Source organism: Panthera tigris, chromosome E3, assembly GCF_018350195.1.
Source record: "Panthera tigris isolate Pti1 chromosome E3, P.tigris_Pti1_mat1.1, whole genome shotgun sequence".
In the NCBI taxonomy this organism is placed as follows: domain Eukaryota; kingdom Metazoa; phylum Chordata; class Mammalia; order Carnivora; family Felidae; genus Panthera; species Panthera tigris.
Genome location: NC_056675.1, coordinates 4,348,880 through 4,376,176, shown reverse-complemented (window position 1 = coordinate 4,376,176; position 27,297 = coordinate 4,348,880). Strand labels below are relative to the sequence as shown.

The 27,297-nt window shown below is 55.2% G+C and overlaps 1 protein-coding gene and 1 non-coding gene across 5 annotated transcripts in view; one reads left to right on the top strand and one right to left on the bottom strand.

Annotated features, from left to right (window-relative positions):
- RNF216 (ring finger protein 216) overlaps nucleotides 1-15,647 on the top strand; it is a 145,192-nt gene extending 129,545 nt beyond the window's left edge. For 2 of the 4 annotated variants that reach the window (XM_042972503.1, XM_042972505.1), the window contains exons 16-17: nucleotides 12,022-12,124; nucleotides 12,734-15,647. In XM_042972503.1, coding sequence (XP_042828437.1) covers nucleotides 12,022-12,124; nucleotides 12,734-13,053 — 423 coding nt within the window. In that variant the 3' untranslated portion in view covers nucleotides 13,054-15,647. The remainder of the gene's footprint in view (nucleotides 1-12,021; nucleotides 12,125-12,733) is intronic. The other 2 variants (XM_042972504.1, XM_042972506.1) reach the window with 1 other exon arrangement.
- TRNAR-CCU lies at nucleotides 4,127-4,199 on the bottom strand. The gene has a single exon. It is a non-coding gene; the product is annotated as a tRNA-Arg (tRNA).
- Nucleotides 15,648-27,297: the final 11,650 nt, after the last annotated feature.

The window sequence follows — 27,297 nt, the reverse complement described above, 5'->3', positions numbered from 1 at the left end:
CTCTCAAAAATAAACAAACATTAAGAAATAAATAATCTCTACCCCCAACATAGGGCTTGAACTCACAACCCCAAGATCAAGAGTATCATGCTGTACCAAGTGAGCCAGCCAGACAACCCTGAAAATATCCTTTCAGATCACTTGGAGAAATGATAGATGCACCCGTTCTTTTTTTCTTAACTACTCCGTGTTGCCAGGACTAGTCTGAACAGAAAAGCCCCGTCATCATGGAGTTTACAGTCTGAGATGAGTCCTTCGTGTAGTTGGTGTTAGGCAGGACTGACGAGTGATGCCACAGAGAAGGCTAGCGCAGGAGAGGGAGGCTAGGCCGCCTTTAGGTGGAGTGACCTGTGCAGGCTCCCCCGGAGGCAGCATTTGCAGAGAGGCCTGCCTGAGGAGGAGGAGGAAATCAAATGAATTCAGCCTATTTGGGGACCAGAAAGAAGGCTGTGTATCTTGCAGGTGGCGGCTGAGAGGAGGAAAGTGAGGGAGGCAGGCACAGCCAGGCCGTGTGTCTCACCAGCTACAGTGGGAGCTGCTGCAGGGCTTACATGGGGGGGTGACTTGGCCTAATGTAAGTGTTCAAGATCACACTGGCTACCATGTGGCAAGAGAAACCTTCAGCAGCTCTTTTGGGGCACTGGGCTATTTGGAAATACTTCAAGAAAACAAGAGAAAATGACTTCTATCATCCCCTAAAGTGCGAAGATCCTTCTTAGTGGTATATCGAGGCCAGACTAAAATTACTTAAATCCTCTTTGGCAAAAGACATCGTAAACAAAGATAAAGTTAAATGAAAAACTGGGGGAAATCGTTGTAACACACGTATGATACAGATGAATAGTAAAATATAATGACACGGGCACCTGGGTGGCTCAGTCGGTTAAGCGTCCGACTTCAGCTCAGGTCATGATCTCACCGTCCGTGAATTCAGGCCCGAGTTGGGCTCTGTGCTGACAGCTCAAAGCCTGGAACTTGCTTTGGATTCTGCGTTTTCCTCTCTCTCTCTGCCCCTCCCCCACTCACCCTCTGTCTCTCTGTCTCTGAAAAATGAATAAACCTTAAAAAAATATATATGTAATGAGTAATACGACTCAATAAGAAATCAATAAACATCCCTCTGTTAATAAGGATCAATTTGGCTGTGACTCACGGAAGTCCAAAAACAGCATTGGATTAGACAAGATAGAATTTTATTTTTTCATCACATGTTAAGTACAGCAGCGAACAGCCCGAGAGTGGGATGCTGGTATTAGGAGAGTACACAGCTATAAAAAGTGATGCTGGGGCGCCTGGCTGGCTCAGTCAGTAGAGCATGTGACTCTTGATCTCAGTTCGAGCCCCGCATTGGGGGTAGAGTTTACTTAAAAAAAATTTTTTTAAGCGATGCTATATGTATACATTTTTTTTTAACTTAAATATCCAGGTAATATATACTGCATTAATAAGATGCTATATAGCTATATTTTAAAACATGGTGGAAGAAAAACATGGAAAGATCTACACATAGGACACCCAACAGCATGTAGCTGGGATCACGGACCCAGGTTACCGCAGGGGCAATAGTAACATAAATGATTGGTGAATGTCAAGTGGGGCCAGGTCTGGGGCCGTAGGGTGTGGTGGGGACTGTGGCAAACAGGAGAGGGTATAAGCGTCCATCTAAGGCTGCCCCTCGGCCCCCACAGATTGTTGCCAAGTGAGATTTTAACTCCCAGTTACTTAGCCATGGCTTCACATTCTCCAGAGAAGGTAGAAATCTGTACTTTAATATGATCTCTCCTGATTGGTAAAGATTAGCCCTTAATCCAAGTATCTTTAAAACACAGTTTAAGCTAGCACTTTATAAGCCAAAGGAAACGCCTTGTCAGCCAGCAGACTTGACCCCTGCTGCAGAACATCTCCAATATGCCTGACAAGAGGAGGTGTTGGTAACAGGCCGGCCCCTGTGTGACAGCCACAACAGAGCATTCTCCTGGCCTAACCATAATCCTCGGAGCGACCAGTTTTGAAAAGCAGGGAGTCGTATATGGAAACCAGGTGTGTGCGTGTCAGGAACAACCTCACTGGGCAGAAAATTGGGCTGAGGGACCCAGAAATCGCTCTCACTCCACAGCTCTGTGACTGAGACTCTTAACAAGCCTTCCTCCCCGCCACCCACTCCCACGCCCCCATCACCAAAGGAAGGGCAGACTTTGTAAATAGGTCATCCTTCTGGTGTCGGTTTGATGGGGTGGAGGGAGGTGCGGCCCTCAGTGACACGGGCTCACTAAGGTGATCCGCAGGGCCTCTGGGGACGAACCTTCCCGGGACCTGGCATTTCTGCCGACCTGCTTCCTCAGTGCCATGCAGCTTAGCAAACTGGGGGAACTATGTGAGGAAACAGGATTTTTGCTTTTAGGTTTACTTATTTATTTTAAGAGAAAGAGAGAGTGGGGGAGGGGCAGAAAAAGCAGAAGAGAGAGAATCCCAAGCAGGCTCCGTGCTCTCAGCACAGAGCCTGACACGGGGCTCAGTCCCACGAACCGTGAGATCATGACCTGAGCCAAAACCAAGAGTCAGATGCTTAAACCGACTGAGCCAACTAGGCGCCCCAGGAAATAGGATTCTTTCTCTTCAGCTACAACTCCCACTAAGTGCTCCCTGCTCTGCGTCGTCTCTCCGGAAACAGCGCCAAGTAGAGTCACACACGAGAGGGTGTTCGGCTGGCTGACCTGTCCTCAGCCTGCACAGTTTTCCCTTTCTCCTCACGCTTGTGCTTGTTCCTTCTCCCACCTCTTTTTTGGTCCTACGCCTGGAATTGGTTAAAGGTTTCTTGTGTTCTGTTACCTTGTTTGGGTGCCACGGCGTGCGACTGCCCCCTTGTTTCTTGTTGAACTGTCATCTTCCGCCCTGAGAAAGGTTCTGTATTTGCTCAGAATAAAGTTCAAAAGGAAGGTCAGGCAAATACAAACTCCTCCGATCTCCTCGGGCAGCTACAGCCAGAGATTTGGTTCCATGTGCCCCATTCCCATCAAATCTGGGATCAGCCCCGTTTCCTTGATTCTCACCAGGAGACTGATTGGATTCCAAGCCAGCATCTGTTGGGGCTTCTGAGAACACAAAGCCATTGAGAAGCCCAGGGAAACAAAGCGTGCCCTGTCATCCAAGCCTTTTCTCCAGCTTAATTAACCAGTGAGGCCGGGAAGAGTGTCTATGTCCCTTGGTGGTTTTCTCCCTTAATGACCAGAGATTGCTTGGGAACCCGAATGAACTCCATATGAGACCTGAAACGGGGAATGTAACTTTCCTTCTCTGCTCGTTATCAACAAGAAGCCAGCAACACTGAACCGCGAGTCTTGAAAAACAAGATGTCTTTTCAGGAAGGAAAGAGAAGCAAACTACAGTTTTCTAACTGGAGGGCAGGGTGCAAAGCCACATGGCCACACATAAGTGAGCAGCCGTTATTTTGCAGCAGGGAGGGTCCCTGGGGCTTGACTGCATCCAAACACGCTGACCGTTCCCTGTCCGTGTGCAGCCGAGTGAGCGGTAGTAGTTAAGAAGGTGTCTCCTCAGCAGCCGCGTTCAGCAGGGCAGTCACCTGGCAGTGTGGATTCAGAAGTGGGGCAAAATTCTTCACAGCCCTCTTCTTCTCTATAAACGCAAAACAAAGTCAGTGTTTATCTTGGATTTTGGTTACCAGAAACTGCGCAGAATTGTTTTTCACAACCTCCTTGATTTTTTTACTACGAAAGTAAAGATTGTTCAATTCAAATAAAACTCTGGGGCTTTTACAGCCAGTTTACAATTTGATACCATTCCCACCCAGCCGTTTGGTCAGGAGACGTGTTTATTTTTCCCAAGCCTGCGTCGAATTGAGTCTGATGTTGACCTGTGTTAATGTATTTAATTCTCTAAGGCGGATGTGTCCTCCCATTTTTACAAAGATGACGGTCAGTGAACGGTATCTCGCAGGCTCCAGCCCGGATTGTTTTTTCTCTTGGCGTCTTAAAGCCACCCACCTGACTTCTCCCGTCTGTGGTTCCAGCTCCACCCCGACTAGACCAGTGCCCAGTCCCTGCCGGGTCTGGTCTATGGAGGATACTGCACAACCTTTTTTTTTTTTTTTTTTTTAAAGTAGGCTCCACGTCCAGTGTGGGGCTTGAACTCACGACCCTGAGATCAGGAGTCACACGCTCTACCGACTGAGCCAGCCAGGCACCCGTGTTTCCCTAACTTTTTTTTAATTTAAACTTTTTTTAACGTTTATTTATTTTTGAGAGAGGGACAGAGTGTGAGCGGGTGAGGGGCAGAGAGAGAGCGGGCTCCAGGCTCTGAGCTGCCAGCACAGAGTCCGACACGGGGCTCGAACCCACAAGCCGCAAGATCATGACTTGAGCTGAAGTCGGACGCCCAACCCACCGAACCACTCAGGCGCCCCATTGTTTCCTTAACTTTTTCAGCGTGCCTTGTACGAGAGAGAAAGACATGGAAATGTGAGCTCCCTTGTTGCCCCTCAGCCCAGCTTCCACAGCTAGCCTCAGCATTTTATTCCTAGTCACCTTTTAAACACTGTCCGTTCTGTTACAACATGGGGACAGGACCCACCCCTCACCTGGTCTGCAGGTGAGGAGAATGAGATTCGGGTCACTTGGTAACAGCAGGGTGCAAGCCCAGGTCTTGTACCAGATGTCAGCTCCTTTTACTCCAGAAGTCTCCTCACCCTGGAGCGAGAGGTCACAAATTTTGGGGGGCTCATCAGAAGGTGCCCGTGGGGGTCCCTGAGCCCAGTGAACGAGGTGGGACTCCACAGAGGTGTAGGACCATCACTGGACCCCTTCCCCATGAGCGAGTTGCCAATGGTAGAAGGGGGGGCCAGGCATCCCCAAACCTTGAAAGTGTCCGTGATCGAGTGTAGGTATCACGGGAAGACTTTGCCAAGGAGGGTAGCAGCATGACTTAGTCCAGTAAACAGCTGATATGTGTTGTCTTCAGCGAATGCCAGCAGGCCCAGGCTGAGCACTTGACCCTGACAAGAGTCAAAACGTCACATTCCATGCCGCCTCCGGGCCCCCGTGGGGAGCTCTGGATAGAAAGGTGTTTGGGCGCTGGGCCTCTCTGACCCAAGATAGCGGCCTGAGCCCGCCGAGAGCCTGGCCGTCTCTGCTCCCCAGCACGTTGTCCGGCCCCCCGCCCCGCCATTCCAGACCCCAGCTGCACAGCATGTGCCGCTCCGGGCTGGGCCTCCCCCTCCTCCCCCCAATTTCCTGTTGCAGGGGGACAGCTGGGGCGGGGGGTTAGGGACTGGTGTTGCTCGGCGATCTGCAGCCGATCTGGGAACAATTTGAAACTGAATCCTCAGCCCTTTGGAAGGCTTTTATGAAATCATTGCAAGTTTATTAACAACAGCTGTGGCCACACATGACCTGGATCCCAGCCCCAACCCCACCCCCAGAGTCGCAGGAGGGAAGCAGCAGTTGACTTGCGATTCCCAGTCACCTTTTTAAGGGGAGGAAAAGTTAAATGAAGAAGAAAAGGCACCCACCCTCCCTCCGTGGTCACAGGAGGCTGGACAGCAGGCAAGCGGGCGGCCGGCCATGGTGGTCAGAAATGCTGAACAAAACCGGCCCAGAGGGACTTCTCAAAGCTTCGGCAAGAGCAGCCTGGGGCCAAGCGCTCACACGTCTATTTTAGGGACCTCCAGCCTGTGCTGGCGATCTCGGCAGTCTCTGACTGACAGAAACAGCCTCTTTTTCTGTTGCCTCCTGTCTGTCCAGACTCTGCTGCTCAGGGAGAGCTGTGGAGCTTTGTTGTTGAGGTGCAGTTTAAGGAGTCGGGATTTGGGCGCCTTTTTCTTTCTTAATTAAAACCTCTCTGGTGAATTCTGCTTCACTTCCTGTCGGCGACTGCCGGGCCGAGTGTGTGTTTGGAGAAACCGGGCCCCTGCCGTCGGCCTCGTGCCCTCGCCGTGCTCCCCGCTGCCTCCATGTGAAACAGGCGTGTCCGAGGCCTGCAAGTCAGGCCGGCACTTTGTGTCCTGCTGAGCTCAAAGGAATTCGGGGAAAGGAAGTAAAACCTTCCTGTTAAGATGCAGCCCACTCGTTTCTCCCTTTAAAGTATTCTTCCAGATCTGCCGGGCGGTGAGACTCCGTGCCTCATTCCGCTTTGTTCCTTGAGCCTCGGCACTGCATTTGGGGTGTGCCGGACCACTGTGGGCGCTGTGCCTGTTCGTTCCCTTCGCAGTCCTCCGCGTGTCTGGTCGTGCTGTGTGGGCTCCCCTCCCAGAGTGGCCGTGGGCAGCCAGAGGGATTTTTTGGATGGTTCTCTTCCACCGAGCCCGGTGTTTCGTTATATTCGGCCTTTTGAGACCCGCCCGTCCTGGGACATCTTGACCATGGACTGGTGTCCACTCCCTCCTGTTTCAGCCTAGCCTCGCTCGTATGCACGTTCCGTGGATCTGTGTAAAAATTTTCACCCCGATTAGGAGGAGCCAGAAAGCCTACAGAGAATGGAATTCGGGCCTGCTGGATCCGTCTTAAAGCCCGTGCCAGAGACCAGATGGAGGAGTCCTGGGGGACGTGTCACCCTTGGTGGCCGTTCACTAAAGCCTGTCGGGGTGTCCGATGCGGTGACTGTGACAGAGCCATCTGTTCCTCCCGCAGTTCCTGACAGGCCCGCGCGGGCGGGGTGCGGAGAGGAGCTCAGGTCTCAGGGGCCGATGAAGGGGCCCTGACCGCCCGCTCCTGAGGTCTGCGGCCTGTGGCCACCTGCAGAGCCCAGAACTGCCCCGGCACCCCTGGAGGCTGTCAGCCCAGAAGGAGCAGCCGGTCTCAGCCTGGTCCCGATTTCATGTCTCATGACCCTGCGACCTTCGGCACGTGACTGCATCCTCAGAGGGGTAGAGTCTCTGGCAGACTGGGGTGGCAGGGAGAGACACATAGGGAGCGGTGTGTGACTAGAGCAGGTACGCACAGGGAGGTGGGACCTGAATGTGCAGAGCACGACTTTCCAGAAGAAAGCCTCACTCGGGGCTTTTCCGAGTGAGATGTGGATACAAAAACAACCAGTGGGAAGCAGGCCAAAATGTTCCCAGGAGTTCTCTGGAGAGAAATTACTGGTGACTTTTTTATTTGTGTTTTATTAAACTTTTTTTCCCCCATAATTGCTTTAATGTGTCTAAGAATCAAAAACACTGTTTTTTTGTGTGGCAGAAAGAGAAAATTCCATGGGACTCTGTGATGTGCAAGAAACTTAGTAGCCTCACAAGAAAAGCATGTCAGGGAAATTTGGAAGTGTGTGTTCCCATTCTTGAAATGGGCTAAGAACAACAGCTCAGTCAGAGGCGACAGGAGACCCGACTGCCATGAGCCAGTAAGTCCTCTTGGGCCTCATGGTAGAGCCTGGCCTGCACCTTGGGTTTCTGGCTCAAGAGGTGAGGTTTCTGGGCCCCCAAACTCCTGTCTGGATGAGAGGGACCTGCTAGCTTTGTCTCAAAGGCCAAGTGCCGGGGAAGCCGGTCAGAGACTGTCAAACGGGGCCTTTTTTAAGTTTATTTATTTATTTTGAGAGAGCACGAGGAGGGGAGGGGCAGAGAGAATCCCAAACAGGCTCCACACGGCACAGATCCTGATGTGGAGCTCAAACTCACAAACCAAAGCATGAGATCATGACCTGTGCCGAAACCAAGAGTCAGACACCTAACCATCTGAGCCATGCGTCCTGGCTCCCCTCAGATGAACTATTTTTAAGGCATGGTACATGCACTTTTGGGTGAGCTAACCAAGAATGCGAATTCCCTAAAAATTTCCAGGGAAGTGATGCTCTGCTGTATTGGCTGTTCGTCTGCTTGAATGGAGGTGTTTTGTTTTGCCCTATTTTCTTGTATTTAGTGGAAAAAAAGGAGATTTCGGAGTTCTGCCCATCCCAGAGAGAAGAAGCCTTCTTGTATTTCAAGGAGGGTAAGATGCACTCTCTCTAGAACAAAGCAGGGCCTGAGAGTACTCGCCTGTGACAGTGCTTGGGGCAGGGCAGGCAGAGTTCCAGGGGCCCTGCAGTCACACTGCTCCAGAAGCTCCAGTTCAGAAACCCGTGGTTTAGGAGGTTAAGAGCTCCAGCCTTGGAGCTGGAAGGCCTGGGTTTGAACCTCACTGAGTCTCGGTTGCCTCATCTGTAACGTGGGGATTCATTAATCGGACCTGACTGGTGGAGTTGTTACGCAGATCCGGGTCTGTGTGGTGCTCGCGGTAGGAGCTGGCACGTAGTGAGGCCCCCGGTAAATGTTAACTTCCATTCTTGCTGTCACTGTGCTTACAAAGTCTCTTTGTAAGAAGAGATCATTTGCTTCTCACGGTAAACCTGCTGCAGATAGGCTCCACGTCAGGTTGTGGAGGCTGATGGGGTCCCCCAGCCCAGCTCTGTGGAGCCCCAGAACTGGAGTTCTTCCTGTCATGCCCGCTGCCTGTCCGTTAGGAAGCCAGTGCTGCTGGAAGATAAAATTGGCCGTGGTGGCCGCTCCGGCACGCCTGGATTTCCTGTGGGTGACTCAGCCCCTTCCGGGGGTGCTGGAGGTCAGTTCCTTCTGTGACCCAGCCCCCGCACCCGGCCTTCTCATCTTCTTTCCTCCTATTGTTCCCCGCTTCCAGCAGCCTAGGCGTGTCCTAGATTTGCAGAGTGGCGAGTATCCTGGTTCACCGTGAATGATGACACTCAGGGTGCCTACAGTGTGTCCCAAGGGAACTCCCTCCAGAAAGGTCTCCTAGAAGCCCATCTGTCACTCGGCCCAAACCCAAGGGGACCAGTCTTCATGTTTTAAGTTATGGTAAAATACATATAAAGTAAGATTTGCCATTTTGTAAGAGTATATGATAATGTCTCCCTTTACTCTTGAGCATATTTTATGTTTATTTTTGAGAGAGAGAGCATGACCGGGGAAGGGGCAGAGAGAGAAGGAGACACAGAATCTGAAGCAGGTTCCAGGCTCTGAGCTGTCAGCACAGAGCCCGACGTGGGGCTCGATCCCACGAACTACGAGATCATGACCTGAGCTGAAGTCGGACGCTCAACCGACTGAGCCACCCAGGCAGGCGCCCCTTGATCTGAGGAGCTTTATTATTTTTTTTTAATGTTCTTATTTATTTTTGCAACAGAGAGCACAAGTGAGTCAGGGGCAGAGAGAGAGGGAGACACAGAATCCGAAGGAGGCTCCAGGCTCCAAGCTGTCAGCACAGAGCCTGACGTGGGGCTCGAACTCACGGACTGTGAGATCATGACCTGAGCTGAAGTTCGACGCTCAGCCGACTGAGCCACTCAGGCACCCCAAAGGAGCTTTAAATGATTAAGGGAAACTGCTTGGGAAGGAACTCCCCCTTAGAATCTAACATGTTTGGCTAAAAACGAAATTTTAATTTTTTTGTAATTTTTCTTTTTTTTGAGAGAGAGACGGAGAGAGAGACAGTGTGAGCAGGGGAGGGGCACAGAGAAAGGGAAACAGGATCTGAAGCAGGCTCGAGGCTCTGAGCTGTCACCACAGAGCCCGATGCAGGGCTCAAACCCATGAACCACGAGATCATGACCTGAGCTGAAGTCAGACACTTAACTGACTGAGCCACCCCGGTCCCTCCCCCACCCCAAAAAATTGTAATTTTAAAAATACATTTATTGAGGGGCGCCTAGGTGCTTCAGTCGGTTAAGTGTCCGACCCTTGATTTCTGTTCATGGGATCAAGCCCTGCATTAGGCTCTGGCTAACAGCATTGGAGCCAGCTTGAGATTTTCTCTCTCCCTCTCTCTGCTCCTCCCCCTGCTTGCTCTCTCTCAAAATAAAGAAATAAACATTTTTTTAAGTTTAAAAAAAAAACACATTCATTGAAATGCATTTTAGTTCTTAGTTTCTAAACACAGTGTCCTGTGACTCCCAGCCAGTTGGAGGAAGTTGAAATCTGAACCATCTGACCCCTGTTCTAGGTGCAACTGACAGTTGCTCAGTGGTCGTAGTAAATACAGTCAGGAAGCCTGTCACTTGTACCACGAAGAAGCCACCACAAAGGAACCACGGAGAGAAGTGTTGAGGGCATCTCCCAGTCTCTACCACTTTCCTTGACACTTTTCATCCTTCTGCAAATCTTTATTTCTGCCATTTTTCGTGACCTGTCTGCCTTTAGTAGTGAGAGCTTTGTGCCAAGTCCTTTACACACTTGGTGCTCACTCAGTCCTTACAACAGCCCACTTTACAGATGAGGTGTGGAGACTCGGATGTTCGAGAGCCTGCTCCCAGCCGCTCGGTGGCTGCCCTTCCATTTGTGTTTTCTGGATCGCTTCCTCTCTGTTTTTTCTTTTTTTTTTTTTCTTTTTTCTTAGATTAAAAATCTTTTTTTCATGGGCCTTGCACTGGCACCAAAATTAAAAGGTGTGTCAGCTCCTAATGTAGATAATTGGTAGAATTTATTTTTACAGTCACACAGAAACCTTCAAACTGTGCCCACTGAACTCTGTTGTCGGAGCCCTCTGTGTGGGTTAGCTCAGTGGTTACTTTGTAGCGTACTAAGTTCCCTGCTTTGGAGTGTTCGCAAAGAGCCTAGATGACCATGTCTTGGGGTTTTTATGGAGAATTTGTGTGTGGGGGGGGGGTGTGTTACCGGGGAGCCGGACATGATGCCGTGAGGGTTCCTCCGGGTCGGACGATTCTCTGATATGCACGAGCACCTGGCAGCTTCTGACGACGGGCGTGATGGGAACTTAACCTTTGTTACCTCTCCTCTTCCTCTTGCTTTGCTCAGAACACCTGGCAGGGTGAGGCTGAAAAAGATTCGGTCGTATGTTAAAAATTGCCAAATGTCAGAATTGGAAAGAATCTCGAGACCGTTGAGTTCGGTCCGCCGTTCAGCATCGGAGGGTGGGAGAGTGTGAGAGAATTTAATAGGGCCCCTCACGATTGCCTACAGAGCACACGGACTCCTGTGACTCTGTCCTAAAATGTTTTATCTACTAAAGGGAATACATGACGTAGCGATTTAGTCATTCCAGCAGTGTGACTTTTAGTCTCGTTGTTGATCAGAAGTTTCAGCACTAAGAACGATGTCTAACACTAGGAGGTATCTGGTACACGCTGATGGAGTGATCTTCCCGACTCGCAAATCTTTGAGGGTTCGTAGCTGGTGAAATCACCGAGTGCTGTCCTGGCTGGGACATGAATGTGCTAAGTAAACACGCAGTGTTTAGTCGGTCAGAGCCTCAGATCAGCACGAAAAATCCAAAGCGATCGCCGAGATCTCTCCAACCCAGGATACACCTGGCCACAGGGGAGGCTCGGTGCCTGGTCTAGGAAACGCTTCCCGAGTGCTGCGGTTTCCTCTGCTGTCCTGCCCCCAGAGTGGGCACCAGTGCCCTCCTTACACTTCTTCCCAACTTGACTGTACCTGACTCGTGGAGAAGCAGCCGGGAGACCCTAGGAACCAAGTTCATTCCGTTCAAACCCGTGCATTTGATGATACGCCACTCCGTTCATCATGCTCAAAAACTGCTGTGCCCTTCCTCCCACGTGCGAGCCCCACCCCCAGCCACCGGTCCACTGGCGGCAAGCAGTCCGGCCTCTGCAGCCCGCCAGCTTCAGGGCTCTGCCGGCCTGAGGATTCGTCCACCTGCGGTCAGGGAATCGGCAAGACTGTCAGGCTCTGTACAGAAGGGCCGCTGCACTCGGAGTTCGTAGACCGGATCTGAAACTCCTCGGGCCCGGCCCACCCACGCTCGCCCCCTTCCCCAGCCCTTGGGTTATCAGTCTGCCCGCCCCAAGCTGCGGAGAGTCCTTCGTCTGCTTGCCTTACAGGTGACTGAACAAAAAAGCAGCTCTCGGCCTCGCCCTAGGCCTTCCGGGTGGGCTTCCCCGTGGCGGCGGCGGCACCCACTGACCGAGCAAGGAGACCCTTGGGGTGTGGCAGTGAGTGGTGCTGACTGGCCGTGAGCTGGCCTTCCCCGGATCCCAGCGGGGTCTCTGTGCTGCTGCAAGGAGCCGATTGGGAGCGAGCTCACCCTCTTGTTATTCTTCTAGGAAGACGATGAGAAGCTAATTGAGGAGATCCAGAAGGAGGCTGAAGAAGAGCAGAAGAGAAAGAACGGAGGCAAGCGCTCCCCCAGCACGGGCCCCACGCCAGGTCCGGTCCGTGTGCACAGGGGCGGGGGGACCTCCACAGCTGGCCCTCGGGTGGCCGCGGACACACTCTGCCCGGGCCCCCGGCTGCTTGCGGGAACGTAGGAGGGTTCCCGCATGCCCTCGATCAGGGGGTGCCAAGGGTGGGTTTGGGCTTAGGAGGCAGACAGAAGGAACCCACGCCAGACCAAAAAGGCGGTAGGCCCACCCTGGCCTCACTGAGGTCACAAAGAAAAGAAAGGGAGTTTCTGGGAGTGGCCTTCCGGGCCCTAGCTCCGAAGGAAAGGCGCTCACAGAAGCTCCACCTGGTCTGAGCTCAGTCGATCCTCCACCTTCCAGAGTGATCACCGAATCAACACTCGCTCAGACAGCAGGGGCGGGAGGTGGATGTACACGTCAGTCAGCCTTACTGTGGCCTGGCCACCCTTCCGTGTCCACGGTAAGGATGACGCTGAAGGTCAGATGTTCCTGGCCTCGCTCCGTTCTCGAGGCCCTCGGCCTCCCGCTTGGGGCAGGCAGGATGGAGGTTGAGATGAGCAGGCCCGGCCCCGCCCCGCACACAGGCACCGTGGGTTTTCGTTGTCTCCTCTACTAAATCCCATTTCCTGTTCAGAGAACACCTTCAAACGCATCGGGCCCCCCTTGGAGAAGCCTCCAGAGAAAGTCCAGCGGATCGAAGCCCTGCCGAGGCCCGTCCCGCAGAACCTGCACCAGCCACAGATCCCACCCTACGCCTTCGTGCACCCACCCTTCCCTCTGCCGCCTGTCCGGCCCGTGTTCAACAACTTCCCCCTCAACATGGGCCCCGTCCCGGCACCCTACGTGCCCCCCCTGCCCAACGTGCGCGTCAACTATGACTTCGCGCCCGTCCACGTGCCACTGGAGCACAACCTGCCCATGCACTTCGGCCCCCAGCCACGGCGCCGCTTCTGACCGCCCGCGGCCTTGTCTCGTCCGGGGAGCCCGCCGCACTCCCGGGGCCGTGCCTGTCAAATAGGCATGATGGACCGGGCTCTCGAAAAGATGGGCCGGGTTTTTTCCTGCTCCTTCCTGGGAAGGGCCACTGCCCCCAGGCACCTGTAACAGGACCAGCCTGGCACTTACGGGGCCAAAGAGAAGGGGGCAGTGAAACCTCCCCAGAGTGTCCCACCGTGCCAGTGGCCAGTGCAGGGACCCTCCCCACCGGGCAGCCCATCTCTGCGGTTAGTCCAGGCCCTGCTGGGGCCAGGGTGGTGTCTGCCTCCACCCCTCCCCCGGCCGACTACAGAGTGTCTCCCCTAACCACGTAGGCCTTCCTGACCACAGTGCAGCCTGAAGCGTCGTAAAACTGACGCAGCAACTCCTACGGTTTGGAGAGAGCCGGGCCACCTGAACCACGTCCCGGAAGCCAGGCTCTCTTCTCCCTCCCCACCGTCACCCCCCACCCCAATACCACAGCCCACCCAGAGAGAGGTACGCCCTGCTGCTCCAAGCCACTTGGTCCCATCAAGTGGGGGCAGAGCCACCAGAGTCCCCGGGCCTGGGAGCACCGCTCAGGGTGGGGAGGCTGTGGGCCGTGTCCCCCCAAATCCAGAACCCCAGGCCACCACCACCGTGACTGTTCAGGGGTCTTTGACCTTGGACCACTCAGTTGAGACCACAGAGAGCTGTCTCGTGCTGTCTGTTCTGTTTTGTAGTTTAAAATATTTGCCATTTACTCGCTTTGAACTTACTGGGTTTTCTGTGGCCTACTAGAGTTTCTCTCGCTCAGTCTCTGGAGAGTCCAGTCTGTCACCCACACCAGGCGGCCGGTGAGGGCGGGACGGTCCTGACGCTCGCCAGACAGAACATCTTTATGAAGCAACCCTGACGGGTTTGGTGGCCCTCCCGGGCAGCCCAGCTGTCGGGAAGCCTCCTTCGCCACCAGCCCGGCAGTGAGCACCTTCTCCCTGAGATCTGGTGGCGGCAGTGGGTTTCAGCAGGGGGACAGACGACCCAGGCTACACCGGCACCCATCCTCGGAGCTGCCTCCGCCTGAGGCCAGCGGAGTCCAGCGTGGGGGCCCTGCCTGTTCACCGCTGGGCGCCACTTCCCACCCCGCCCGCATGTAGAGACAGGCCTCTGTGGGGGGGCGGCCCTGCCTGGCTCCCCAGTGTTGGTCTCTGTCGCCGTCACTATATGTCTGATGGCTTTGGGGTTCCCGGCGTGTGTGCACAGACCTCAGACAGCAGGGTGAACCTAATGGCCGGTCCCCCATCTCCGTGCAGGCCGTGCCCCAGGGTCATCCACCGCCATCACTGTCTCCTGTATTTCAGGGGTTAAATTGGGGAGAAATCTGCTAAGTTGCCCATTCTTCCTCCTGCGCTTCCTCCAGGCGAGGGCTTCGCAGACCGTCATCGGGGCGCACGAGGAGAGGTCTGCGCCGCCGGGAGCCCCTGTCAGGCTGCCTCTGCCTTGCTGGTAGCCTGAACGACCGTGCCTTGGGAGAGCTGCGCCAAGGGTGACAGGTGACAGGATTGAAGTACCTTAAAAACATGTTCTCTGTGCATCCCCAAGGGAGGGTCTCAGAGCAGTGAGCTTCTAGCAGACATCCCACCAAATGGGGAGGGTGACCCCAGGACACACCAGAATGTCCTAGGCCCCCTGAGCCAATTCATCCAAGGAGGGAATGAGCCAGCCCCCCTGTGCCCTCTAGCCCAGGGAAGGGGGCTCCGGGTGGGTGGCCTGCCCCTGACACCGCCATCCAGCGAGTCCACCGGAACCTGGCATGGGAGGTGCTGGCACAGAGGGGGAGAGACCAGAATAACTGGTTCCTCCCAAGGCCAAGCACGACGTTCCTTTGAGATGAATTCTTGGCTGTTTGTCACCATATGCAGCTGTTAGGGATCCATTCCTGCTGTTCTGAACTGAGGGTGCCTGGTTTCTAACGTTCCTCCTCGAGCTGGACTGTGGAGTGGCTCCCCTGTCTGCAGGAGCCCGATTGCTGTTTGGGGGAAGGTCATTGCCACAAGTTCTGACACTGGCGTGAGTCCCCACCTGTCCGCGAAGTGTCCCTCTAGGTGCCTGTGTCCCAGAGGACCCCAGGTTTCTTGAGAAGCAGTCTGCACTAGTGATGGTTTGGGGGAAAGCAGGCCCTTCTGACGGGCCGGCAAGTGGCTGCAAGGTGTGATGACAGGAAACCCCCAGAGATCAGCCGGTCTCGGGGACAGGCAGGAATCCCAGAGGCAGCCTGACACCTTCCCCTCTCTGGGCCACAGTGTTTGCTCCCCCAGACGAGAGACTGCCCGGCGACAGTCCCGTTCTACTTGCCTTAAACTGGAGAGAGGAATCTAGTATTTGCACTTAGCAAAAGATTTTAAAACTTTAAAAAAAAATGTGCATGACCTGTCACTTTGTATAAAAATAGCAAAAATGATTAGTTTATTAAATTCTTTTCTTTACCTTCCGGTAGTAAAAACACATAAAAAGAATTCTGTTTAAACTACTGTGTGTAAAAAGCTTGTACCATATGTAACTTTGACTTTTTGTAAATAAATGTTTGTGCATTATGTCCCCTCTGGTTTTGTCCGTTCGCGTGGTGAAATCACAGGGGCTGCGTGGGCGGGTGGCAGGGTCCTGGGGAGTGTCCGGGTCTAGGGTGACACGGCTCCCCGCCCCTTGGGAGCTGACCTCCAGCTGCCGCTGCAGATCCGCAGGGTGTGAACCCAGAGTAGCGAGCCCGAGGCCCCGGCCCCACGTGGGGAAGGACCACTTCCTGTCCCCCACCCCTCCCCAGAAGGCAATGGGTGATGTCTCATGCTAACCTTGCTTGAGTGGCTGCGGAGGCCCAGTTGGGCACAAAGGGGTTGATTGGTTGGTTGGTTGGTTGGTTGGTTGGTTGGTTGGTTGGTTTCTTGGCCCAGAATCCCCTTCCAGAAGATGTGCTCAGCCCCTCTTCTAGGCCTGGGCGACAAGCCACCCATTGACCTGGAGAGCCACCTGCACAAGTGAGACCAGGCGAAGGTTGGGTGAGGTGGGAGGAAGCTCGTCCTCCAGCACTGGGACACGACGTTATGAGACAGCATTGGGGCAGGGAAGCTGGTTGACAGGGGCCACCTCCCCCACAAGCCCTCTGGAGCCACGTGCCTGTCCTAGCACCCCCTCTGCCCCCACCACGTGCCAGGCCCGCAGACCTCAGCACACACGGGCTCAAACCGTGCTCAGCGATTTAATAAAATTCGAGCTCTGGGGCACCTGGCTGGCCCAGTCAGTTAAGCATCTGACTTCAGCTCAGGTCATGATCTAGTGGTCGTTGAGTTCAAGCCCCGCGTCGGACTCTGTGCTGACGGCTCAAAGCCTGGAGCCTGCTTTGGATTCTGTGTCTTCCTCTCTGTCCCTCCCCCGCTTGCACTCTGTCTCAAAATAAACATCAAAAAAAAATTATTTTAATGAAACATGGGCTAGGGGCGCCTGGGTGACTCAGTCGTTTCAGCGTCCAACTCGGTTTCGGCCGAGGTCATGATCTGGTCTGTCCTGTCTGCCATTTGCAACTTTACTGAGTGATACTTTTGGGGTTGTTTTTTTGGTTTTGTTTGTTTTTTGGTTTTGTTTTGTTTTGTTTTGTTTTGTTTTGTTTTGTTTTGTTTTGCATCTCTGAAAAAAGTACACTGAAATCAACCCAAGACAAAAGTTACCTGCATTCCCAGCTTCTAAACAAGTTCATGCCACCCTGTCATCATTCATCATTCCAGTACATTTTCAGTATTGTTCGTACTTGGCAGCCACACCCTAGTCACAAACTGTCCCACACCCCCAGTAAGCAAAGGGGTAATGGCCATGCTCCCGTCTTCTGCCACCTTTTCCACCCTCCACCCTCGTCACCAGGGTCCTCTTGCTCCTCCCCACACTCCTGCCAGCACATTCCACTCCCACACCCGCTTGCTCTGCCGCCCTGGTTGTTAACAAAATTGATCCCAAGGGACAGCCGGCTGGCTCAGTCAGTAGAACACATGACTCTTGATCTCAAGGCCGTGAGTCTGAGCCCCACGTTGGGCATGGAGCCTACTTAATTTTTTTTTTTTTTTTTAAATGGGCTGCCTGGATGGCTTGGTTGGGTGTCTGACTCGATCTCAGCTCAGCTCTTGATCTCAGGGTTAAGTCTACGTTGGGCTCTGTAAAAAAAAAAAAAAAAAAAAAAAAAAATTTTCACAGGACTTGATTTTCTCCTTTTCTAACCATGGAGTGCCCTCCAGGTCTAACTGGGTCTTTGTACCGCCCTGATGGAAAATTCTGGGACTTCCAACTTCCTGCCACCACCGAACACCTCACTGAGCACCCCCTTTGATGTTTCAGTGGCTCTTCTTTCCAGTAGTAGCCTCGTGAACGAAAAGGTAAGATGGTGTATGTATTGCCGTGGCTTTTGCTAGATTGCTCTCCAGGTTCCTTGACCGAGCAGCCCCCACCCACCAGTCCCAGACGGTGTTCTCATCCTTCGTTGACACACCTTCGTCACCAGGGTCCCTGAACCCTCTCCCGGAATCTGACCCCAGGGAGGCACCCCTTGAATGCACACCTCTTTCTGCAAAGCGGACTGCTTTTTATTTAGGTTAGAAGCATTTGTAACTGTGAGGTCCAGACTTTCTTTCCCGTCCTCGAAGTGATAGAGATGTATACACATTTGCCAATTACAGACGTTTCGAGATAGAAAAGAACTTGAAAACACAGAAAAGTGTGAAGACGAAGACAAACATGCTTTGTGACCCAAAGGTGACTACTGGGGATATTTTGATGCATTTCCTTCTGGGGTGGTTTCGCCCTGTGATGTATATAATGTCTCCCAGGACCGGTCAACCACAAGTTGGCGACCCACCACGAACATGAGCCAGGTATGAGCTTCCCAAAGACGATTTTTAGCTGCTGCTTCTAGAACCTTTTGCCGCAGGCTCGTTAGCCTTCTCTTTGGACTTCTTGTGATCATGTTGCTGCAAGCTGGTGCACAGCTGCGCCTGTCCGGCCTGCTGTTGTGTCTTCTCATGACCCCTGGGGGGATGTGGCGCTCACCTGAAGCCCCATCTGTGTGTCTTCTCTCTCGGTCAGGATTTCGTCGAAAGCGGTTGCCCTTCTTGCTTCCTCTCCTTTCATCAGCACATCTTGGTGAAGACAGCCCAGAACTCACCGCCACCTTGGCTTGGCTTGGCCCTCCACAGCACCTGCTGTCACCAGGATCACCTGGGCCTGCCTCTTCCCCAAGTGAGGGATGGTACACAGGCCCCAGGCCGTCCAGTAGGCTGTGCAGGTGCTGGGCGGCACCCCGTGAACCGAGCAGGTCACTTAAGCCTGCCGCTGAGGGGGGGATGATGACGGCACCTCTTCGTCAGGCTGAGATGATTGCGTGAGGTGGGAAAAGAGCTTGGAGGCTCTCATCCTGAAGAGCGCTGTCGTCCGGCCCCCTTCCCGCTGCCCCTCACCCCTCCGCAGGTCCCACCCCCCCCACCTGCCCTCGGCCGTGGTGCGTGTGAGGCTGCCCCAAGCCCCACGCAGGAATCTCAGGCACGCGTGCCCCGTGCAGTCTCACGTGTGCACCGGGCGGTGGCCACCTGGCCTGGGCCTGCCGTTCAACTGGGCAACAAGAAACGTGCACCTAAAAGGCCAGGCAGGTGGGGACAGGGGGACGTGGCGGGGGTGGCCCAGGCATGGGGCAGGCATCATGGTGGCCGGATCCGAGACTGGAGCCACAACCTAGCTCCTTGTCCTCCTGGCTTGTCCACATGCAGGCTGCGGGGCCCGTGATTCTGGGGGTTCCCGGGGAATCTGCCTTTTCGATCAACCGCTCAGTGTTGGGAATCACCGCAGGGCCTTGGCGGAGTCCCGGGGGAGGAGGGTGGTGGGGGAGGCTGCTTCCTGGGCTCCGGGTGAGAGCACGTGCCGGGGGGCTCAGGAGAGTCCAGGGGGACCTGACGCCAGTGGGGACTTGTGGAGTGAGGAGGCGCCGGAACGGCAGCTGAGGGAGCAGGGGCCGGGGCACAGTGGGGGGGGCCACGTCCTCAGCCCAGACGGCGCATCCAACCGCAGACCCAGTCCTGAAGGGCTGGGGATGACAGCAGGCCAGACCAGGGCGCCAAGGGTGCCGGGATTTCCCGACAGGCAGAGCGGAGGCCAGGGAAGCAGGGGGAGACCGCGGGGCTGGTGTCTGCCAGCCAGGGATGGATGGTGCACCCGCGGGCGTTCTCAGACCTTCCTCAGAGCCTTCTCTCTGGCCCTCCGGTTCCTCTGGGTGCTGGTTCCAGCTGGCCCCTGCTTCTCCGGCCTCTCATCTACCGTCGCAGAAAACCACAGGCCACCGTGGCGGCTGGGAACACCCCCGAGGTGCTGATTCTGACAGCGCTGCGGGTCGAGGGCTCAGCCAGGCAGCTCTGCTCCCCGCTGGGCTTCAGCTGAGACCACAGCCCCCGCCGGCCTCACCCCTCGTAGCCCGAGCCTCCCTCCAGCAGGGCACTGACCTCCGAGAGGCCAGGGGAGGACCCTGCCGGCCCGTCAAGGGGTCAAAACCAGCCACCCCGGTGAGGGAGCGGAGATGGGACCACAAACCGCCGTTCCCAGCTTGCCCTGAACCAAGTCCCGGACAAGTGGCGTGCACGGCCTGGGAGAGGGGGGCGGTGCACCTGTGCCCAGGATGTCACCTCAGGGAGACGATGGCCGCAGCCGCCTTTAGGCAGCTCGTAGTCTCTCTTTCCTTTCTCTGTCCCACGTCTGGTTCTCTCTCTCGCTCTCTCTTCTCATTTCTATCGAGATTGAGGCCACTTACCAAAAAGATAACACATGATATAAAACAAGCAGAAAAAACAAACTGGAGCAGAGGCAAAGCTACAGTGTTAAAATAAACACAGCCGGGAACTGGGGCTCCCGAAACACGTCTCCACCAGGCGGCCCGGCCGGGTCCTTAAAGGCAACTTCGCCTTCCCAGCAGCTCACGTGGAGAGACACACGAGTCCTGAGGGCCACCGCGTCCAGAAGATGAACACGTGCCCAGAGCTCAAAGGAAGGGCACTCTGCAGGTGGCACACGTCTCTGCGACCCGCTGGTGGCGGCCCCCTGTCCCAGGCACCCCAGAACCCACCCCCAGGATCAGATCCAGCCTGGCCCCAGGCCCTGTTGGGTTTCGAGGGCCCCCGCTGGGGCCCTGGGCAGGCCTGGACGGGGGCACAGAGCGGATGACCCACATGGCTCCCCAGCCCACACGGCTGTCCTAACCGGCCCAGCCTCAGACCTCTGGGGACTCTGATGCCTCCCACACACACATCTCCCGTCCCTCCCCTCTGATGGGGAACCGGGCCAAAGAGGAAGCCTAGAACGTCCTGGAGGCTGGATGTTGCCAAAAAACGTTCCTGCCCAGCTCCGCCATTTCCCGGCTCTGAGCCGAGGCCCGGTCCTCCGTGGGCTCTCTTTTCACACGACACTGGCCATCTCAGACTCCGTCCCTACCATGGAATATTCTCCACGGTTCCTGCCATGGAGAATATTCGGTGCGTCTCCCGCACTGGTTCTGGGTCCAGGCTGCTCAGGGAATCATTGTTGAGAGAATAAATCTGAAACGAGGCTATAAATACCCACCTCGTGAGGCACCTGGATGGCTCAGTCAGTGAGGCGTCCAACTTCAGCTCAGGTCATGGTCTCAATGTTCGTGAGTTTGAGCCCCTCGTCGGGCTCTGTGCTGACAGCTCAGAGCCTGGAGCCTGCTTCGGATTCTGTCTCCTTCTCTCTCCACTCCTCCCCTGCTCACACTCTGCCTCTCTCTCTCTCTCTCAAACATGAAAAAAAAATTTTTTTAATACCCACCTCAGAAGGGGGTTTGTGGGACGTTAAGTGAGCTATTGCATGTGAGGACACAGTCTGACATACGGAAGCCACATAAATGTCAGCTTAATTGTTTTTGGAATCAGAAAATGTGGCCAAGTGGTTTCCCACCTGTGTCATGGTGGGTAAGTCACCTGCTAGCTGGAGCCTCAGTTTCCCCATCTGTAAAAGGAAAGGGGTAACCCGAATGGCCCTCCCAGCTACAACAGGCTCTAATTTTACAGGTGTCCTGATGGCCCAGATACCGAGTGGGGGTTTTCAGGGTACAGAGATGCTCCCCTAGAACGTTTGCTAATACGGTGACAATTTAGCATTATCCATAGTAGCCCGAAACTGGAAACAGCCCAAAGGTCCATCATCTGATGAAGAGATCAAAAGGACTCTATCCGTACAACGCAATATTTGGTCATAGAAAGGGAAGAAGGGCTGACCCATGTTACAACGTGGCTGAAAACATGGTGCTCAGCGAAAGAAGCCAGACACAAGCGGCCACGGATTGTTCGATCCCATTTATGTGAGATGTCCACCAGAGTCAGCAAACCCAAAGATTCAAAAAGTAGATGAGTGGTTGCTTAGGGCTGAAGGGGCCCTGGAGGGGTAGGGGATGCCAGCTAAAAGACGACAGTCTTTCTTGCTGAGATGATGAGATGTTCTAAAATTGACCGTGGTGACGGCTGCATGTATCCGTGAGGTACAAAAGCACTGAGTTGTACCCTTTAAGTGGGCGAATTATATGGTGCGTGAGTCATCTCTCCGTGATGCTGTTTTAGGAAAGGGGGGCGGGCTGGGGTGCAGAAGCACCACTTCTGGCCATAATGGAGGAACAAGGATGATGGACGGGGCTTACCTCTCCCTGGACAGTGCCCTTCAGATGCTGGACAACAGGAGCAAAGTCAGTGATCCCGGGAGAAGGCGACTCCGTGATTTCCCCAACGCCTTCCAGGAGAGCCTCCGGGCCGCAGCAGGGGACCCGGAAGCTGGGCAGAGACTGTGGCCTCCCTGAGTCAAGGAGACAGACATGAGAGCTTGGGGAGGCCTAGGCTGTGCAGGGCAGAGGAGCGAAGGAGGAGAAAGCTGCCCGGGCAGGCTGCCCGGGTCTGCGGACGGGAGCCTGGCAGGGAGGACCTTCGGGCCAGGTGGAGAGCAGCCGACCACAGCCCGGGCCACCACCTGCCGCTGTGGGGACCAGGGACCAGCTCTTGGGGGAGACTCTATCTGAGGCCCTGAGAGTTGTGGAGGCTTTTATTTATACCCCCCAAATCTGCCAGTGGTGCTTCGGGAAGAAGGAAGGCGGTGGGCAGGAAGACGAGGTGGAGAGGCCCCACCGAGCCTGGGTGCTCCCCGTTAGCGGAGACGAACCCCCTAACCCACACGGGGTGACGTTTGTACTTCCTGCCTCCGTGAGACCCAGGCTTCAGCCTGGCAAGAAGCTTCGAGGGCGATTCTGTAGAGGTCGGGGAAGATACGCTCACCCACAGCTGGGGCGGGGCTGCGGGGAGGCCATCTGGCCACATCTATCAAAATGTCAAGTGACCCCAGAGCCTCCTGCCTGGGCGCCTGGGTGGCTCAATCAGTTGAGTGTCCGACTTTGGCTCAGGTCATGATCTCATGGTTCGTGAGTTCAAGCCCTACATGGGGCTCGCTGCTGTCAGCTCGAAGCCTGCTTTGGATCCTCTGTCCCCCTCTCTCTCCGCCCCTCCCCAGCTCACTCTCTCCCTCTCTTTCTCTCTCTCTAATCAAACAAGCAAACCAACAAAAAAAGGGACTCCAGCCTACTATTGTTCCATTCAGCAGCGTGTGCCGCTCAGGACAAGGGGGACAGATGTGAATGTCCGTGAGCGGCGGACGAGGTGGGTCAGGTGGGTCATGGAGAAGCCAGAGCGAGGTCGGCCTGTGCAGGTAAGGAAACCGCACGTTTGTCAGGAGACCCCTGAAGGGAAGGGGCCCTGGGGGCACTCGATCCCGTGTGTGCAAAAAAAAGTAAAATACGGCCCTGGCGCGCTGTCGTCGGGAATGTGAGATGGTGCAGCCACTGCGGGGAAACCGTATGAAGCTGCTCAAAGAAAAAAAACCCCACTAGACTGGAATGACCATAGGACAGCAAGACCCTACAGAATGGGAAGCAGGGACGAGGAGAGAGATCGGCTCCCCGTGTTCCCGGTGGCAGTGCTCCCAAGAGCCAGAGCGGAGGCGAGCTGGCAGCCGGCGGTGGGGCGGCCCGTCCCTCCCACGGACACTATACTCCGCCGCAGAAAGGAAGGAGATTCTGGCACACGGTCCAAGTGGATGAGCCTTGCAGACACCGTGCAGAAATAAGCCGGTCACAGAAGGGCAGACACTGTGAGATTCCACTGACCCGAGGTCCCTGGCACAGAATGGACTTTACCAGGGGGCCAGGGGAGGGGCGGGCGTTGGGGTTGAACCAGGGGCAAGAGTTCCATGTTACAAGATGGAAAGTTCTGCAGACACCTGGGTGGCTCAGTCGGTTGAGTATCAGACTCAGGTCACGATCTCGTGGTTCATGGGTTCGAGCCCCGCGTTGGGCTCTGTGCTGACAGCCTGGAGCCTGCTTCAGATTCTATGTACCCCCCTCTCTCTCTCTGCCCCTCCCCTGTTCACACATTCTCTCTCTCTTTCTCAAAAATAAATAAGCATTTATTTGTTTTGTTTTGTTTTGCTCTGCTTAGATTTATTCTTGAGACACAGACAGAGCATGAACAGGGGAGGGGCAGAGAGAGAGGGAGACACAGAATCTGAAACAGGCTCCGGGCTCTGAGCTGTCAGCACAGAGCCCGACGCGGGGCTCGAACCCACGAACTGTGAGATCATGACCTGAGCCGAAGTCGGACGCTTAACCGACCGAGCCACCCAGGCGCCCCTAAATAAGCATTTAAAAACAATTTTTGTAAATAATCAACAAGATGGAAAGTTCTAGAGGACGGATGGTGGTGGTGGATGTATTTAATGCCCCTGAACTGGCCACTCGGAGCAGGGAAGACGGTAAGTTCTGTGTCAGTGCACTTTACCACCGTCCCAAATTATCTCCTTACTGAATTACAATAAAAGAACCCCAACGGGGGTCCTGATCATCTTGGCACAGCGGCAGAGGCCAGAGCAGCCCTGCCACGTAGCCCCTCCCTGCCCAGCACAGAGCTGCTGTGAACCACGGGCCTGCCGGTCTCCCCCCCCAGCTGCCCCCTGGACGCACAGTCCCCCACCCCGGCTTCCCCTTCACTTCCCCTCACCCCCGGCTGCAGCTGACCGCAAAGTCCAAAGTGCTGGAGGGTAACCACTAAGGAAGTGGCCAGCCGGTGAGCGCCAGCACGCTCGCTCGCGGGGAGGCTCTGCGGGGTGAATCCGGGTCTCCCGGGTCGCCCACGGCGCTCACACACTATTGCCGTCCTCCTTCAGGCTCACGTACCCCCCTCCCTGTTCCCGGGGTCACCTCCCAGATAAGCCCCCTGGCCTTGAGTGCGTGTCTGTTTCTGGGAGAACCCATCCCGCGAGCGTCTATGTGCTGCACAGACGGGTTATGTTTCTCTATATAAATCCCAGCTGCACCCGGAGCAAGTTTCATAACCGCCCTGCGCCTCAGTCTTTGCACCAATAAATGGGAGGAGCAGGACTCAGCACCACTACCCAGGGCTGGGATGGATGGGGACGGTGGCAGTTGGCTCCAGAGGCTGGAAGTCCAAGATCAAGGTGTCAGTCAGCAAGGCTGGGCTGGGGCCTCTACCTGAGACCTCACACAGTCTTCCCTCTGTGCAAATTTGTCTCCTAATCTCCTCTTCTTACAAGGACACAGATTGGAGTGGGGCTCACCTCGGCGACCTCTCATAATCACCTCCTTAAATACCCTGTCTCCGCGCACAATCCCATGGTGAGGTATTGGGAGTTGGGGCCTCGGCGTGAGAATTTAAGGGGGACGCAACTCAGCCCGTCACAGGACTCAGTGAGTGAATAAGGGGCTAGTAGCCGGCACGTAGCAAGGGCTATCTATGGGTACTGTATGTAACAGCCGGTTTTCCAGAAGAGTAAAAGACGTAGCCAACGGTGGTACCCTGGCTGGGGGCGGGGCTGGGGGGAGAAGGACTGGGGTCGGGCACCCTTTGACGTCATCCTCTTGCTTTTATCACCTCGATTCTTAGGATAATAATAACGATCAAGTTATTGGTCCCGTGCAGAGGACCTGCCAATGCCTGGCACCAGCAGGAGCTTCCTGGAAGGTGGGTCTGCCCCTCCCCTCCCGGGGGGCCAGGCCTGGGTCCCAGGGAGGGGGAGGGGAGTGCATATCCCTCCCCCAAGTCTGCGCAGCTTCTGTCTTGCTGATTCACACCTCCTGGAGGATGAGCCTCCTCCTGGTTAAGCCCAGAGGCCCCACTAAGAGGCTTGGGCTTCGGGCGAACGCTCCACCCTACCCCGCCCCTCCTCCCCCTGCCCAGGCCCCTTCTCCACGCCTCCTTCTGCCTGGGGAGACCACATCTGTTCCCTTCTCTCTTCGCTGCCCCAGGGGTCTCAGAACCCCTCCTCCATCTGGACAGTCTTGCCAGGGAGCCAATCGCCCACTGCTCAAATGGGGGAAACTGAGGACGGAGGGTCCCCAGAGAGTCCAGATCCTTCTGGGGCCTCACATTATGATTCAGTGTGGGGTCACCGGAGGTTACCTATCATCCCTCCTGATTCAGGAAGAGACTGCTCTGACCCTGCAGGAAGTAGGGCACAGCCAGCCCTGGAGTGTCCTCCTCTGAGATCGCCCCAGAAATGAGAGGAGGGGCCCTGGGCGGCTCAGTCGGTTAGGCGTCCGACTTCGGCTCAGGTCATGATCTCACGGTTCCTGGGTTCGAGCCCCACGTCGGGCTCTGTGCTGACAGATCAGAGCCTGGAACCTGCTTCGGATTCTGTGTCTCCCTCTCGTTCTGCCCCTCCCCCTCTCACACTCCATCTTCCTTCTCTCAAAAATAAATAAAAACCTTTTTTTTTTTTTTTTTTAATTAAAAAGAAAGAAACAAACAGGGGAGAAGCCTGAGCTGCGGACACACTTGGGAAGCTCAGAGGCCCCACCGACCAGGACAGCTCATTGTTCCCCGGGAGCTGGCGTATGTGTATCTGTACTCATATCTGTGTGTCCGTGAGCACTTCTGTGTCTGTGCACACACATGTCTCTAGTGCACGTGTGTTTGTGTGTACACAGGACTCTGTACGCATGCCCATGCATGTACATAAGTCCACGTGTATGTGGGATCGCATGTGATGGGGCCAGGCCCTTGTCAATGGGGAGACACTGAGGAAGGTTCTTCTGGCAGGATCGAGAGCTGCGTCTCCTGCTCTGGCATTCAACCCTGGGCCCCAGAGCTGGTTCTGACAGAAGGGAACCGAAGGCCCGGAAAGACCCAGAAGTGAGGAGCCTGGGTGTGCAGGAGTGAGGCTGGTGGTCCCCAACATGCTCCACGCAAGGCCACAGGATGATCGATCTCTTTCTGAAGATGCCCATTGCCTCCAGGTGGGTCCTGAGACAACCTCCCTCGCTTGTTCAAACCCACTCTTCAGGGAGGACCCAAGGAGGCTCCACCCACCCTAGGAGGCTCCACCCTGCCTCCTGCCAAGCTTCCCCCTACAGGACCTTTGCATATGCTGTTCCCTCTGCCCAGACTGTCCTCCCTGTCCCTTATAATGCCCTCTTTCCCTAAGTGGGATCATCTCCCCAGTCAGACTGCGTGCCTCAGTCACCCACAGCCCCCACAATGCGCAGCCACGTGACAGGTGCCCATTTTTGTGGAATGGATGGAATTCGGAATCTGTGCCTAGCTTGTCTGGTTAGGGACGAGGCTGGGATTCCGGGAGCGGACCCTGGTGTCATTCCAGGGCAGTTCATTCCTGGTCCGTGGGCGGGGCTCGAGCCACCTCACCCAGCAGGATCTACAGCTGTGCCCAACTGGAACCCCTGCACCCCACCCCAACCCCTCTCAGTGTGCCTCCCCCGCCCACCCCCTCCCCCGTGGTCTGGAAGAGCTTGGATCCGGAAGATTCATCTGTCCCTTCCATGTCACTGAGACTTTTCTGGCTTCCAGCCTGGTTTTAACAGGGGTGGGGGGACCGGTCGCCAGGACCCCGCTGGGGCCCCAGCATCCCTTTGTGGCTGCCATCTGCCCTTGTCAATCTCGAGACTCCCGCCTCCAGGAACCACCAATCACAGCCCGCCTCCCAGTTTCGTCACCAGCAGCCAATCAGCGCTTCCGCTGAGCCCTCTGGCGGCGAGGCGGGCTCCAGCCCCCTCACCCCAGCGGTCCCAGGCCCTTAGGCTGCACGCCCCCCGTGTCCGCATCCATCCTCTGCTCCTTGGACACCCACAGGGCGCCGAGCTCCACC